At 32.3% G+C, this 18,074-nt stretch overlaps 1 protein-coding gene across 1 annotated transcript in view; it reads left to right on the forward strand.

Annotated features, from left to right (window-relative positions):
* Nucleotides 1-17,679, forward strand: part of LOC123690063 (alpha-2C adrenergic receptor-like) — a 134,573-nt gene extending 116,894 nt beyond the window's left edge. The window contains exons 4-5 of the mRNA XM_045632691.1: nt 17,101-17,180; nt 17,571-17,679. Coding sequence (XP_045488647.1) covers nt 17,101-17,180; nt 17,571-17,679 — 189 coding nt within the window. The remainder of the gene's footprint in view (nt 1-17,100; nt 17,181-17,570) is intronic.
* The last annotated feature ends 395 nt before the right edge of the window (nt 17,680-18,074 follow it).

Genomic DNA, 18,074 nt, shown 5'->3' on the forward strand with positions numbered 1-18,074 from the left:
ACCACATGGAGTATGAAATTTTTGAAAATCAAATCCTTCTGTAACGTAAAAAGGATTTTTTTTTGCCTTGGAATATTTTTTCTACCATATTATTACACTTTTAAGTTAAGTTTGATTTATGTAAAACCATGGGTGTAAATCTAAGTATGCACAAACGTAACTCTTCAAGCCTTAACATAAATGTCCGGACATATTATCACGATGGAAATGTCATGTTCGACCGGAAATGCGGCCGCAGCTATATCCGGTCCGCTTCCGTTTTTCATGCAATTATGCAAAATAGCTTCCTTTTGTTTCGTAACTAAATTTAACGGATTTAACAGTCATTTGGGCAAATTCATTTCATGCTATGTGTATGGGTAAAGATAAAATTAAGTCTATATATTTTATGCATTATAATTAACCGTTAAGATAAATAAGAAAAATAAGCCATAAAATTTTAGAAACAGTTAGTTACAATATTTTGTTACATTCTAACGGAATATAATTCAATAATTTAGTTCCGAAAGTATGACCGACGTTCTATTATAAATGGCTTCATTTCGGGAAGCTTAAGAAGACTCAAACTTCAAAAGATTTTGTCGTCAAAACGACACATTTTGATCTCAAAAGAATACAAAAGAGTTCGGAAATACCTTTATTTCATATTGAAGCGTCGCCTACATTATTTAAAATAACATTTCAAAATATGTAGCGAAGTAAAGTATAGTTTATGTGTCTATTTTATGTTTAAAATGTTTTCAATCTCTGCTCGTTCAAAAGGGAGGTGTATGGGCTAAGGTACACGATTGCTTAACATTGTTTATTTATCAGGCACCAAAGTAGATTTATTATTTTTTAAATGATGTGTCTATTATCACTAATAAAAACTAAAATAAAAATAATTAAAACTTAATTCATATTTAAACTTCACCAATGTTTTATTTATAGTTCAATTTAATTAATAGATTTATGTCCGAACCCTTTTATAAATAACAGATAAAATGACATTAGATGTGCTTGTAACAGGTAGCTATATAGCTGGCAATTATATATGTTGAACAGGAAAATAATATTTCCACCCTTTAGAATTTTTTATCGTTTTTATTTGACTTCCACCTTGATCCCATTACTATTAAGCTTTGAAGACTCGAATATGGATTATTGAAAACTAATATTTTCTCTCCTTAAGTACTTAACTTGAGCCATACACCGCACTCTATTATTCTACCCTTCGATATTGTATTAATATATATCGGCGCCATCTGTGAGCGGCCCGACAACGCCGCTTTAACCCAAGGTTGGTTCAAATTATTCACTTATTTTATTACATTTAGTGCTTATATTTTTTCATGGCTTGAAAAGGTTCAAAGGCTCTTTGATTAAGGTAAATATATTCCAAAAATAGATAACAAGTTTAAGTATTAGAAAATACAGAGAGCATTTTCGGTTTGATATAGAATTTAAAAAGATATTTGTATTATTAAATATACGAAATACGAATATAAATAGACGAAAAGCGATGCATAGACAAAACCACATCATATTTTTGTTTTTTAATAATTGTGTTATTATGTCTTAAAAGTATTTTTGTTTATTGTAGAAGAAAACGATTTTGACTTTTGTGAAAAAATAAATATTCTGTTGCGTTCCTTGTATCTGTCACTTAAATTAAAAAAATTGTTTGTTTTAAATCATTATATGTAAATCTTTAATTATTGTTTAATTATATATTCTATAGTATACATGTATATTTCTTCCATTCCATTCTTTTATCTATGTATTATTATAAAAAACTAGAAATATTATAATTATGGAAATATCATAATCGGGTGTTCCCCCGATATGTAATAGTGTGTATAACTAATTAGTAGACAGTTTATTAAAATATAATAATATAATGTTAGTTAATTACACCCACACTTCAGTCAAATCAAGTCTAGATTTTAAAACAAGTCACGTAGCTTTAAAACATTGTCATACTTTGATGTAACACTTGTTACTTTGTATATAATTTGAGTGATCAGCGTTCGGGGTTGCCAGAAATTGTGGTGTAAGTTTAAGTATTTGTTACAATGTTGGTCTGTCGTGTAGTTTCGAAACAGTTTTAAGTCGTTTATTTACCAAGAGAGTTTTAGTAAACTAGATGAAGATTGTATAATAATTACTAGTTGCATGGAATTGTAGATATACTTATAGGTAATATATAGAAAAATAAATTAAATATTTCTCAAGAAGTCCAATGGTTTTGGGTAAATTCACTTATACAGAAATACAAGGAAACTCTTTAAGTTTAAATTATTATAAGCGTACAGTTGAATCATGCGTATGTGTTTTATTTATCTAATAGAAATTTACACTTTTTCTTACGAATACGAACAAATGAGGATAATCACGTAAACATAGTTTTTTATGGAATTAATAAAAGTTGTAAACCTAAATTGAATTCGCTAGACCCTTGACACACTAAAATATCTATGTCCGAACAGTGTCTCTATCGCTTTTTATGTAAAAGAGTAATGTATTGTTTTTGTCGTAAATCTGAGTGACGTGGCATCCAGCCAAAATCGTGTTGAGGTAAACACACACAAATTTTATGTTAGCCTTGCTTTAAAGGAGAATAAAAGTCCTCCGGAGCTTTAAGCTCAATAAAAAGTGAATAGGTCTGCATAAAGCTTTCTTTTCAGTATTCTAAAATTTATAGTTTCTTGGCGAAGCTTTATGTAAAGCAGAGTCGATTGTTAACAATAATAAAACATTTATTTTTTTATCGATATATGTTATGAAGAAGTAAAGTTTGTTAGTTGGGAATAGGGTGGATCTGATTTTGAAGATTTTTTTTACCAATAAAAAGCCTCTTTATTTGTGAGTGTTATAAAGTTTACTGAAACTTTATAGAGCTGTCTGTTTGTTTTGTATAAAAATTAGTCCAAACTCGAAAACTACTTCACAGAATTTGTTGCGGTTTTCACCAATATGTAGAATCAGTCATGGGGAAGGTTTCAATGTATATTTTTTTATGGTTTACCAAGTACAATTTCCCATGCGAGTAGCTCAGTTGGGACGTATAAATAAAATATGAAGGAAATATAAATGAAGCTACTTTTGATAAAAAAAATTGTAAAAATATATAATAAGCGTATCGACACAATGAGTTTACATATAATCTTAATATATATATTTCTTGTGTGCGTGTGTATGTGACTGAACTTCTCCTAAACGACTGGACCGATTTAGACGAAATTTTTTGTGTGTGTTCAAGGGGATCTGGGAATGGTTTAGATTCACAATTTTGTCCGCTGGACAATGTTTTTTTAATTAATTTTCAATTTATTAGTTGTTGTTGATTTTGGAATGTTTTACATTGGATCCGACAGACGGCGCTACCATCGCAGTGTCAAATTTTAAATAATATTCGAATATTAATTTTAGTCTGTCCGAAATTTAAAAAAAGTTTTGTTATCATTGTGTTATATCGTGTGTGACCATGTGCTGGTTAGATATTGTCATAACATTTGAATAATAATTTTCATCAAAATGGCTTATTAAAAATTGAAATTTTGAAATTAAAGACGTGTAGACAGGACAACGTCTGTCGGATCCGCTAGTATTATATAATATCATATTGTGTGACTTCCCGGTGAAATATATATATGTCTTTATTACGGAAACGGAACTATGATTGACTTCAAACGAGTCTCATTCAATATGGAAAACAAATATACCACCAATATGTGAACTTGTATAATATTCAAGAGGGCGCCATTGCAGGCTTGACATTTCCGGTTCGCGCCGGAAACTGTCATATCGGATTAATTACTAATGCATACACGTCGCCTTGATTCCCTGGGCTTTGTATCATTTTTTTTCATACACATTTTGCGCTTCTATAAAAGAGATACGTTTGATTACGTCGTTACATATGAAATTGACGTTTGTCGTATTTGCCACTTGAAACTTAAACATCTCTTTTTTGTTTCCAAATTCAGTCCCCAAGCAAAAAACGTGGAATGTCTAACCAACTCTAACATTACTGATTAAATTTTATCGAAATTTGAGTAACTTAAGGTAAAAAAATAAAATCTGTTGAGGTTTTAGTAAAGGGATCAATTAACTACCTATAATGTAGAAAAAGTGCATAGATAGCAATGGTAAATAAAAAAATATTATAAGTAAGTATTGAATATTTAAGTATAAGTAGGTATTTATTATTATTTTACATATTTTTAAAAATACTTTTTGTTACTCCCATACAAATGCCAATTTCATATGTAAGGACCTAATACATATTTCATTGAAATATTTTGTAGTTTTGTATCATTACAAGTAATTGTATGCTAAAATAAAGTCTGAGCAGTTTTGGAATAGTGGGTTCAGCGACTCTTATCCTCGAGATCGTAGGTTTGAACCCTGGCTGCGCACTTACGGACTCTTTATCTATGTGTGCGTAAAACGCTTGCACTGTGAAGGAAAAAATCGTAAGGAAACCTCACATGTCAAACCTTGACGGTGTGTGTTATATTCATACATCACATATTGCCTATTAAATAAAGGAATCTGAGATCAAAGCCCAAATATAATCTACTCTAATAAATATCCCAATACATTAAGTTTTATCATTTGAGAATTATTTTCAGACATTTGTGTGCCTCACAGTATGGGTGGGACCTCATTGAGTACTCTAAATTAAAAAAAACAAGTAGGAACAACTATTACACTCTGTAGAACTCTGTACTCTTGTAAAAAAAAACACAAATTCATACAACCAAATTAGATTAAAATACTTTTTATTTTGTACTGTAACTCTGTATTTGAGTTTACTTGATTTCCCAATTGGGGGCATCAAAGTTGGAATAAGCAGTCAGTTATTATAAAAATGAATATATAATAATAACAAAGTGCCAAAAATGCCAGTCGGTGCATAGTTTTAACGAGGTGCAAAGTTGTTAGCCTGCGGATAGGTTTAAACTACATTCAAATGATGCCTTGGAAACAATTACTTGGCACGCTCTAATGTATACGAGTGCTTGTGTGAAAAGCGGAAGCGGAAACGACAGTCAATGATTTAATTTTTGGTTAACCACGGGTTCATTTTTAAGTTTTATGTTCCAGTAGTATAGTAAATTGTATAAACTCACGTTTTTCCTATTAACTTATTTTAATTTTTAAAATACAGTAATTGTATAACTATTTATCACATTAACCTGAAATATATTTCCTACTAATAAACTTAAAACAAGTATTATAACTTTTAAATTATCTTTTTTATTTTTGTTTACCAACGCTCTGAACACTGATACATCGGTACCTACTAGTAAAATAAAATACAAATTTTAATATGACAAACATAGCGTACAAGAGATAATAAAAATAAGTTTAACAAAACAATAAGATAATTTTATTGATTTTAAAGTATGAGGACAGCAACTCAATCTGGACATCGACGAGTTTAGGTTTCGTTCTCGGGCGCGTTCTCCGGAAAGGAGGGACAAATGGAATGATGGGATGCCCGGGACATCTATAGGGTACACAAAATTTAAGTTTTGTTAAAAGTTTTTTTTTTACTTGGGGAAATTGTTAAAAGTTTGGGGCAAGCATAGGTTGTTAAGTATCTTAATTGCGAACGATACATCAATTAATTTTCTGCGATTCTCTACAAACAAATCCTAATGGTTGGCCTGGTTTCGTACGTTTTAACTACATCTGTAATTTTATTTTTTTTAATGTATTATGCTTTTGCACTTTACACTTAGTATTTATTTTTCTCTAGAGGTCGTTAGGCCGCCCGTTGCCTACTTAATTTAACTTAATACCGAGTATGTCATGAAACAAAGTGTTAATTATTAAATATCATATGACAATCATAAAGTGCGCTAGCCTGGTTTCGTATGTTGCCAACTTTTTTTTCAAGATGCCACTGGAGTAGATAATTAAATGTTACTTTGCCTGAATAAAAAGTGTATTCGATGTTTTTAATCAAATTCTTAATACCAAATAAGTATTGATTTCCCTTGTACCACACAGCACCTAATACAGATAGTTACGTCGCTTCATTCGTTGGAATAGACTCAGTCGTAACAAACACCTTGCTCTAATGATTATGCACAACTTATTTTATCCAGAAAATACTCTTATGTATTATGATATGAACGATGTCTTAATAAGGTATTTATGAAGTGCTACTGGTTTATATGAAGGTATGATTCTGAAGGAAACGTTCTCTAGTCTTTCTATGTACAGTCAACTCAACTTCAAGTCAACTTGTGAGATTTGACCAATCGGCAAAACAATGGCTAGGCAAAAAATTTCCACTTTACCTGAAAATACAAATAAACAATATTATTGTTGTGTGCCAATTCTGAAAACCAGAGCATAACTAACTGAACAGCGGTGTCGAAGCTATTTATATTTTCCATAAGAAAAACTTATAAAAGGCCAGAAGAAAAACCGATCGGTCTCATGCGTTTAATATCGCAATTTTCCCCTGACGTCTCATTACGGCGCGTGTGATGAAATGGCGGAGTTTTGACAAACTTTTACGTAATACAAAAACTTAGGAAATAGAATTATGGCTCGCCAGACCAATAACGCTGAAGTGTAACTGAATTTATGAAGCTTCGGGGCTGAGTCACGTATTAGTTCGTTTAATTTGTTTAGCCTGCAGATTTTAGGCTTGATTGCCGGAACAAAATCAGTTTGTACGGGGCGGAAAGTGTCTTGATTACAAAAAAAATAACATCATTAAAAACATACATAATTAGCAGTATAATTATTGCAATAAGAAATTCAGAAATTTTAGATTAGAACCATTGACATTTGTATGTTTGTCTTGCTGTAACTCGACAACGGCTAGACCGATTTGGGTAATTATGATGTTGAAATTTTTATTGAAGTTCGGGGAAGGTCTAATGGCGTTTCAATTTTCCCATGAAAACTGTTCCTGGAAAGAATAAGATGTCTTTGTTGTGTTGAAATAAATAAAATGTTTTGTTTTATTAAATAAATTATTTTATAACCGTTGTTTTATTCTTTCAACCAAGAAATAAATTAAAGCCACTCATAGTTATGTACTTTTTAGAATGTTTCTAACGGAATGTCTCTTCAGTACTAATCTAATAAGAAGACAGGTTTTGACACGAATATATGTTTTTTTTATTCTCTTTTCGTGAAGGACCCTGAGTCGAATTGGTTTTGGAAATACTTAATACGTAATATGAAGTCCACCGGTTTAGAGTATAAATAAAAAATTAACTGAAATATTTTCTGGTAAATATTTTATGTAATCAAAAAAAATATACTTTGAACTGTATATAACTTTCATTCATAAAAGATTTTCGACTTTGAACTCACAAAAGTTAAAAGAAAATCAGCCCATTGAATTGAGAAATGAATGCGGGGAAATTAATTTGGTGAAAATAAAACGTAGAGTTGACGTCTTGTGCCTTTGTGTGTGGATCGGTGATACGGACTTTTTAATCATGAAAGAACGTATTTTTAGGTAAATGTTAAAGTGATTTTGTAAAAAAATATCCTCAGTAATTTGTCTCTTCATAATCTAGGCTTAAGAGGACTCTAATATCTAAAAAAACGCTGAATTAATTATTCAAGATAAGTTAATTATTAATTGTCTATCTAGACGTTTTTGCACTCTTCATTTGTTTTTTCATCTGATAGTAAAACTGTAAATGTCTGAATTATAATATATAGCTGCCTCTGTGATCTTAATTTTACCTTAGTATTATTGATGTGAAACATCTATAGCCGCACGTAAAACCGATTTCTGGCGTGGCGACGCATGCCGTGGCGACGCGTCACCACGCTATATGATATACAACAGTCTAAATGCAGTAGAAATTTTACATTAAAAATATTTATTGAATAAACATGATGAAAATAATGTTTATTCAACAAATAGTCATCGTTATCTGGATAAATATCGTAATATTATATTTTATCATTATGACTTATGTCTGTTCTTTTCTGCATATTACTTTTACAAAATAATGTCGATGTTTCACATCTGCCAGGCGTGCCGTGACGGCTCACATTTTTTTATTATTATTACTACGCCTACCTTTCACTTCAATCCAACATACGGAAAAAACCTAAGTACATAAACAAGAAAAACTTTTTTTGAATCGTACTTTAAAGGCCTTAAAGAAATAAATCAAAATTACTAGAATTGGTTGAGCCGTCTTACCAAACACTTTTATTTATATAGATTTGTACTTTCAATATTTATATATTTTGATAAGATTCGCAGGCACATTTATCTGATTTTGACATTAAAAAAAATGTAAAAAATGTAAGAATGCGTCCATGGACAATTTTCTAAATTACGTAATTCATTCTTCCTAATTTCTCCTCATAAAAAGACAATATTAAGAAAGATTTCTATTTCCTATAAGAAGTGTGAATGGGATGTTAACCCAAAAGCGAAACTTTATACAAGTGTTTCTCATAGCGAACTTGTCAAGAGCAAGTATCCAAACGTTTGGTAAGGAGTAAGAGCATTATAATGTAACAGTTGGAAGGTTTTGATAGCCCTAAGCAAGTGGGTGCCTCAAGAGATAGGATGCCGCGAAATGTGGTTTAACTTGGAAGTTTATCTTCAGTAATATAAAAGTAAATGATATATATCTAAATAATATATAAATATAATAATATGTAAATGATATAGTATGCGGTGATATTAGTTGTTTATACTACGTATTGCGTGTTGTTCTCACGAGTATGTAAGGGCGTGCTCCTATTTTACAATGCCTCCTGCTGATAGAGGACAAAGCTTTGTTTTTAATTTATTTTATTATTTTTTATTACTCAAGATGTCATATGGAACATGTAGTAATGGTTGCAGCTCCTTACAAACATTGTATAAAAAAAACTTGGTGAATAAAAAGCGTGGCGGAGAGTTTATTGCCAGTTCTTCTCTTCCGTTCTACGCTCTTGATATTTTGAGAACGTAAAATTAGTATCATTTAGACATAGACATAGACATATCATTTATTACAAACAAAACACACACACACATAAATACACAACACAGCAGTAATCAAAGAGAAAATATTAAATAAAAGATATAAAGAGAGGTAAATTATTTTTTCCTTTTCCCCATTTAATGTATTTTTCTTTTTATGATGTTCATAAGTGTATATTATGTTACCTTTATGAATAAATGATTTTTGATTCTTTAAGATTTATTTTTATTTAGCAATGTCGGGTTGGGTTTTATTTATTTGAATAGCAAGAAGTTTTTGCTAATTGTATAATAATTATTTTTATTCTTAAAAGATTAGCGATTGCACCTTAAAACAGCTGTAAAGAAAATATATCGTTCTTTAGTACATTTCTGAAGTACCGCAAGTAAAATTAATGAGGCACATTTGCCTTTGATTTTTTTTAAGTGATTTCTTGAATGAAGTAAATTAGGTTCGATTTTTTAAATGTTTTTGATGAATTTCTATAGGGTTAAAGAGGTAGGTACTACCACACATTATCACGAAAGAGAGATTTTAATTACAATTCACAAAAGATTTATTTATATATATATATAAATTGTATTTAAATATTCATTATTTAAGTGATCGTTAAGAATGAAATTATGTAAGCTACATATTAAACCTTGTGGTACACCCAATATTTAAAAATTTAATGATAATATGCTATTAATGTCAGAGTCTTTAAGGTCAAAATTAACGACCCGTTAACTGCATCACACTTTATGACTGTCAGGAGTCATTAATTGTGGTTTAATAGGGGTATTAAAATTAGAACTCGCGTAGTTACATTTTATATAAGACTTTCGGGGTAAGAATTTTATTGTTGAAAAGCAGGGTTCAGAGTTGTGAGTGAGTTTCCTTTATATTATAGCGTTTTTTTTTCAATTATTGAACAATGTGGCATTTTGTTATACTATATTTTTCTTTATATAATAGGAGACAAACGGGCAGGAGTCTCACGTGATGTTAAGTGATACTTGCAAGTGCGTTGCCGGCCTTTTAATTTGTTTTTTAAATTCAATAGCTATGTAATACAATGTAACCTAGGCTCTCTTTAAGTAAATACATATTACTCGAACTGGGGACCCAGCGGGTATAAATTGAGATGTAAGCTGTCCTATCTTTTAAGTTAGATCAAACTGCACACGGTGTGCAAATTTGATTGATATAAATTCAAACAACGTGACACGTAATTTATATATATTTAAATCAAATTTTCAAGGTCTACATAGCTCTCTAGAACCCAATCATATTTCTCATATCGTTCAGCGTTCGTAAGAAACTTTTTCGTTGGACAATTTTTCTCCAACGAAAAAGTCTTTTCATACGTCGTGTTAATATATGACACTCACAAATTACTTGGCTTTAATTCGTTAAAATAATTTTCAAAACCGCTTCAATAGACCAGGCACGTCCGTAGGAAGGGAATTTACTTATAATGTTTTTTTTTTTAATTTATTGCGGTTAAATTCGGCATGTAGACTAAAACATTTGAGCAAAATATATTTCATCTATGACATTAAAAAAGTAGTATCTATTCATGTATGAAACATTAATCAATCAAAAAAAACATACTATCATTTAAAATCTATACAGAAACAGCCTTATTAAATATTATATCACTACATGTTATGTTATAACAATAGCGTATACCAGTTTTGTTTTCAATAACCGTTCGGAACAAATAAAATTATTCATAAACTATACAATGCGGGGCCTCGCTCAAAACAATCAATCATATATATTTAGCTTAACTTACGCACTGTGCTTGTAAGAGCAATTGTTTTACGATTCGTAACTACTTATAAATAATTATTCTGACGCAAATTAAGTTCGGTGATGCTTGGGATGTTCAAATAGGTATATGTTAAATGAAACACTTGTTTTAAGCTGGGTGTCTACTAGCTTTAATCGTTTGAAAAATAAGTTTATCATCATAAAATTTAAGAGCCGGACTCTTGTCTGAGGATTATCGCCACTCAGTGCGGTTCCGAGTCTTCAACTCCTGGTACGTCACGACCTCAGCTTCCTCAATCTGATCTATGTAAGCCAATTGGTCTTCCTCGTCCTCTCCTTCTATCTTCCCCTCCAAGACAGTCCTAAAGAAGTTGTCGTGTCACACCAGGTGTGTCCAATCATCTTCCCTCAACTAACTTAAAATTTGGTCTTGTGGGGCTGCGACGCTAACAAAAAACTAACTTGGCTTATTTAAGGGTTCTTAAATCTAAGTGACTCTTCAATACGAGTGTAGTAGACCTCTTTGGGCAATATCGGAAACAAGAATGTTATATTACAACTTATGTGTGTTGGAAAAAGTTATGGGCTCATTTTGGCTTAAAGTGCGGTGATAGCTGACAATTGGTTTACGCTTCTAATTATTTACTTATATATGTGACTTAACTAATGTTGTGTTGATATGAAGATTTTCATCAATAATGGTTCAATAATAATTCCTATATATATTCAATGAGAAACATCTAAAACTGTTGCAACCATGCCGTGGAGACCAGCGGGTAAACCGTCTATATGCAGTCTGAGGCAACGATTACTGAAGTCATGGACTAAAATAATTTCCGCAATTTGAAATATATTTTTAAAATATTTCATCATTTTCTGTGTGAAATTCGCCGCGTATGCCGTGTTGTAATCTGTTCTTTTATGCATATTACTTGCACCAAGTAATTTTAATGTTCCAAATCTGTCAGGCGTCCTATGACGACGCTCAATTATTGTTTGTGGAGTAGTATACATTTTTGTAACCGCGTAAAAGTTTCCAATAAATTAATAAAAACATAACTTAACTTAACTTAAAAAACATTTTTGATCAAATGATGACCAAAACAACGATCGTATACACAATATATTCATATGCACACAGATTATATCTGCATAGGCTTAAATTCTATATTTAAAAAAATGAATTAATATACAAACTTTTTAAGGTATTGTAATAATATTTACTTCAATAACAAATACATAACCAATTTGTACAGTGAGTAAGCTACTTCGCAATTCTATTTGGAAACAAATTCTTTTCGCAAACACTCTAGTCACTCAACATATTGCCCTCGCTAACTTTCTCATGCGAGTTTGCTTGGATGTCAGGCATGAGTGATAAGGTTATGGAATAAAGCTCATGTGATACAAATGATAATTCCATTACACATACGTAATGTTTTTTTTATTTCTTTAACGGAATCACAGATGGTAACAACATCGATGACTAATCAAAATAAAAATTAATTTATTTATGTAGATAACATAATGTACACTTGTGAACAAAAATAATATAAATATACATTGAATGCTTCTAATTTTACATTTGCACAGTTCTCAAATCAAGGATGTAGAACGGAAGAGAAGAAATGGCAATAAACTCTCAGCCACTCTTTTTAATCGTCAAGCTTTTTTTTCTTTTACACAACGTTAGTAAGGAGCTGCAACCAAAGATTTGTCCTCTATCAGCAGGAGGCATGGAGAAATAGGAGCACGCACTTATATTCTCGTGGGAACAACACGCACAATCAGTATTACTAATAACGCATATAAGGGACCATAAATACTATAGACTACTATTTAAAAATCGTCAAATCTGCTCCCCTTATTTCTCTTCTAACCGTGTTTCTCATGTCTTTAATGTCCCATTCTCATGCTCAAGAGAAATAGGTCACATGTTTGTGTTTATTTTATAGAAATAACAAAAGATTTCGTTTGAAGTTTATGCTCAAGTCGTGTACAAGTTGTATCTCAATTTACTATATTATAACAATTTATAGAATCATGCTCGATAAAAGTCAATGCGTGATAACTTAGCAATGTCGATACAATAGCCTATATCTACAAGCTATGAAAAAGAAAACGCGGCTAGAATATAAACCCGGCTAAGGTGGAGTCAATATCTTGGCTAAATAGGTGTCACGTGATCGTTTCCAACAAATCGTTTCGCTCTATACTACCTGATGCTCCGTTTGCTCTCGCTTCTACTGTCAAAGGACAGTAACGCGACTGTTTTATAGCTAAGACAGTATTAAGCTTGATAGTATTGCAATCTAAAAACTACTTTGGTGAAAAAATTCAAAATCATTTATTCATTTTGGTAACATAATGTACACTTATAAACGTCAAAAAAAGATCATGTTGCAAACCCTAAGTATATATAACTATGTGATAAACAGATATATAATTTATAACATCGTATAACTCTCATTGAAAATGTAAGTTTCGCAGTTTTTATTTAGCCTTGTCATAAAAATTATGTTCATTTTGTCTAGTCTAGTCAACTAGATCGTGTAAATACGGCAAAATTTTAGCTATAACTTATACCCCAAGGGTCGTACTGGACCCCCGTTGTGAATACTGAATACTTAATTCTTATAACATTTTCACATATAGCTTTTTTCAATAAGTAGGAAAACGTGATATTATCGTCTATAACGCGCTATTTTTATCTCTATCGATTCTGTAGTATCTGAAGCAAATAATGATTTGGGTTATGAACCTTAAACGATATCTTTTATATCAATTTTGTTCACAGTGTATATGTTTGCTACGGTTTTTCGCAGAGAATATGAATGTACCATTGAGTCGTAGTCTGGGAAATATCAAAAAAGGTTTTATTTAAACTTAAGCTCACCCTTCCCTCGGAGCAATAACATGAAATACTAAATTCTCATTTCGTAAAAAGATGTCCTTACGGAATTTAATGTTGTTTTCGTATAATTCATAGGCTCAAGAGACTATACTTTATTGTTAGTAGATTTCATTGAAACGATAATACTTTTAAGATTTCTCAAACTCATTCACCGGCATATTTATCGCAAAATTGAGATGCTATTGTTACCAAAACATCTGCCCCTGTATGTTCAAGAGGTCATTAGTACGAGGGTAATCAATAATACGGTAAGAATATAAAGCAAAAGACGAAACGTTCAATTGTGATTGGTTAACAGCATCTGTAGTCCAATGCGCGGCATGCGGCATAATATTAAGCCAGTACCACAATCGAATGCAACATTTCGTCTTGCGTTTTACATTATACCAAGAGTGAAAAAGTTTACGATTAAAACTTCTGCTACAAATGCATAAAAAGTTAAGTAATTTGCTTTAGATAATAAAAGACGTATTAGGAGTTGCAGCTTCTGCCATTGCTATAATAAGGACGCGATTATATAATAAGTCTTTGTAAACCTCGACTCTCTGACCAGTATTACCTTTAAGCTTAGCAAAGAGGCGCTCTAAATTTCCATACAATATTTGAAACAAATGTAAGTGCAACACATTAAGGGCCCTTTTCTCGGATCCGAGTGGAGCAGGGCCATTGTAGCGGTGCCGCCTACTCGGCTCCCTGCGAGCGTCCCGTTCATTTTTTTAAAACCATTACCATCCCTAGCACTTGAATCCGAGTATTCGCCACCTGACGTGCCGTATACCAACCACTCGGATCCGAAGTGCAACAAATTAAGTACCATAAATTTTTGGTTTTCGGTTTGTATCCATTGTGTAAGCAATCAATGTGTTAATACTTTATAAAAATCATGGGTTACAGGGTAATGCTGGTAGTCGAAGTGTACGTAAACCGACCTCGACCGCTTATATAGCCAATGGCCCAAGCCCCATTAATACGTTGCTGACAGTGTATTCCAGTAAAACTGTATATAGAGTAAATAAATGTAAATACTTGTGGCCATCGTAAAAGGATTGTTATGAAACGTACGCATTGCGGGGGGTAGGTACTATTTGGGAACACGCCAATACCTACTTTTATCTCGGCCATATATAAGCTTTATCTATGGAAATAATGTGATTTGTGGTGGAATTAAATTAAATTCTCTACTTGATTCGTACTTAGAAGATTGAATCAAATATATGCAGCACACATTTTAACACAGAATATTTTACTCATATTATGGTTATTATGCAGCAACCTTCTTTGATATTTATGTAATTGCTTAAGCAGTATTCGATTAGATTTAGTTCACATAGTTTATTCCAAAACAAAGTTCTCATATGCTCCCTGGTACATTAGCTATAATGACCCCCATCGGGACCTTAATATAGAGGACGTCTAATATACGTATATCTACAATACTTAAAACGACTGTTGGAGCCCACGAACATGGTCTCCACCATCACGTGATCGTCGAAGCCTCTTCTCTGACGCCACGGGCCTAGTGAAAAGGTCAATAGCATTTGAACTAGTGAATTAGTGTTAGTGAGCTAGTGAGTTAGAATTAAATCTCTAGTCTCTTGTCTCAATCGCTCTCTCCCTTTTCTTCGACAAAAACACTACATATTCGTGACGATCCATAAAATTTAAAGTTTCACTTTAAAAATTCCTGGAAATCAACACCAATGGCTTGGGGTTTAGCGTACCCGCAGACTACAGACTTTTTATCGGCCGATAGTTTAGTCGAGTTGGCCTGTTCGTGCGCACACTGTACCAACAAAACAGTTCGGTTGGTCGCGAGTGCGCAGACTAGCCAACAAATGGTTTGGCTGATTGATTAATTTACTAGAGTTGGTGAAGAGACCAGTCGAAAAAAATATTATAATTGCCTTATACTTGATACAAATGAGAAAAAAAATAAAGAAGCGGAATCGAGAGTATTGGGTACATCCCATCTACAATAACAGATTATTTTAAGGGAAGTTTTACACAATTCATTCTAAATTACTAGACTTCCCGGAAAAGTTTTTCTCCTTTTATCGAATGAGCATAACCAGTTTCAATGAACTCATTAAATTAATTGGACCTTCAATATCAAAGCAGTCGAGTCGGCCGATGAAACAATCGCCAAGTATGCGGGCGGGGAAGAGCGTCATACTGATCAAGCGGTCGGGCGATAGTTCGCCGATGGTTTAGTTTGAAGGCAGTCGTGAAGCCCATCAAACTTTTTTATCGGCCGATACTGAATCACTGTAATGTGCGCATCTGCATACATATTCATACTGATTAAGAAGCCGACCAAACTATCGGCCGATAAAAAGTCTGTAGACTGCGGGGACTCTTAATAAACAAATGCAATTGTTGATAGCATTGTGAAGCCACTTTAAAAAAATCTGTATAATACACATGCAAAACAAATTATTCAAGGCGTGTTATTTTATCAAGTAATACAGAATTTAAATTTTACTACGTAAGAAAAATAATTGCTAACATTTTATTATGTATGTTAAACTCATGTATTTGGGATGGCCTTTCCTATGACGTCACAAGCACAAGCCATTTGGATAAGTAAAATAAACAAACAGGGGAAATGTTTTTCGGTCCAACAACGCAAAATGTCGATTTCCACCTGTCAACGGCCTCACAATTTGCATAGCTTTACATATGGATTATACAAATTTTTGTAACCATTTCATATAAATCAACACAGAATGTGAACGTTTTTATGGTTTGTTGTTAGTGGTTTTCAACCCTGATGTCGTGGATTCTAATGCAGACGATGGATGAATGGATTGTACTGTCTACGTTTAATATGGTCGTATAGAAAATACATATCATATTATACAATATGTTGTGATTCGATGTCTCTGGAGTCTGTCTGATAACGATATATTTTCAATATTAAGAGGCTGAAATCCATACACATAAGCCCATTTATTTCCAATACAACAATGTTAACAATATACAGGGCGTCCCACGGCTATGCCACACGGAGGGAAAGTACCTTAAATATTAATGTTAGGATATTTTACTGAAAGAAGACATCGTTTAATTTTTAATAATAAGTAGAACTGCATTCACAGATTTTTTTAAAATCGCCTACCTCAACCGGGAATCGAACCCGCCAAATGTGACAGTAAAATTACATGTATTTTATAATAGCGTTTGAAAGGGCTTCTCACAAGCATTATTTTTTCCTTAATAACCTAGCATATTAAATGAAACTAAAAACATAAAATTTTACATTTTATTTAAAATTTTGTTCAGAGAAATTTCCTCTGACTTAGCCATGCTTCCAACAATTAACATTATCATTTCAAAGATCTACAAGACATTTCATTAGCTTTGCGGTGGTACCGCGAAAGATATCCCGATAGACACACACAATCTCGATTTGTGTTGAAAAGATTGGTGGATAATTTAAAAAATTTAGGACGTTTTGATCATCGCTTACAGCAACCACATCAGCAGATAATGCCGTCAGCGATGATGAACTCAACATTCGAAGAGAAAGTGGAAGAGTTCAGTGAGGGATGGTGAAGAAGAAATTGGAATTTCAAAGAGTAGAATACATCGCGTGCTGAAAAAATACAACTGCCAACATATCGAGAGACTCATCCTTGAGGATCAAAATTTTTTGAACACCATTATTTGGTCAGACGAGCAAACTTTAGTAACAACGGCATGTACAACCGGCGTAATAATCGCATTTGGTCCCGACAGAATCCCTTACGAATCCGCGAGACTAATGATCAAGTGCGTTTTTCTTTCAACGGTTGGTGTGGGATTGTAAGTAACCGGGTTCTCTTAATACTTTTTACGAAGGAACTCTGAATATGGAAAGATGTCTAGAAATACTTGAGATTTTAAGAAATGAGATTAATAATAATATTTCTGACTCAGTTCGACAAAATCTCATATTCCAGCAAAATGGGGCTCCGGCTGATAACAGTAGGAGAACAGATGAGTTTCTTAATGAACATATTCCTTCCTGGATCGGCACTTTTGGTCAAATTAGATGGCCACCAGATCTAACCCCACTTGATTTTTTTTATGGGGTTATGTAAAAGATTTAGTTTACAGGAACCGGTACGACAGTGTGCAGGAGTTACAAAATGAACTTTTTATTTTATGTATTTTTTTAATTTTATGTTTTTAGTTTCATTTAATATGCTAGGTTATTAAGGAAAAAATAATGCTTATGAGTAGCCCTTTCAAACGCTATTATAAAATACATGTAATTTTACTGTCACATTTGGCGGGTTCGATTCCCGATTTTTAAAAAATCTGTGAATGCAGTTCTACTTATTATTAAAAATTAAACGATGTCTTCTTTCAGTAAAATATCCTATCATTAATATTTAAGGTACTTGCCCTCCGTGTGGCATCGCCGTGGGACGCCCTGTATATTCAAAATTTATTATATTTTT

Source organism: Pieris rapae, chromosome 2 (assembly GCF_905147795.1).
Source record: "Pieris rapae chromosome 2, ilPieRapa1.1, whole genome shotgun sequence".
In the NCBI taxonomy this organism is placed as follows: Eukaryota; Metazoa; Arthropoda; class Insecta; order Lepidoptera; family Pieridae; genus Pieris; species Pieris rapae.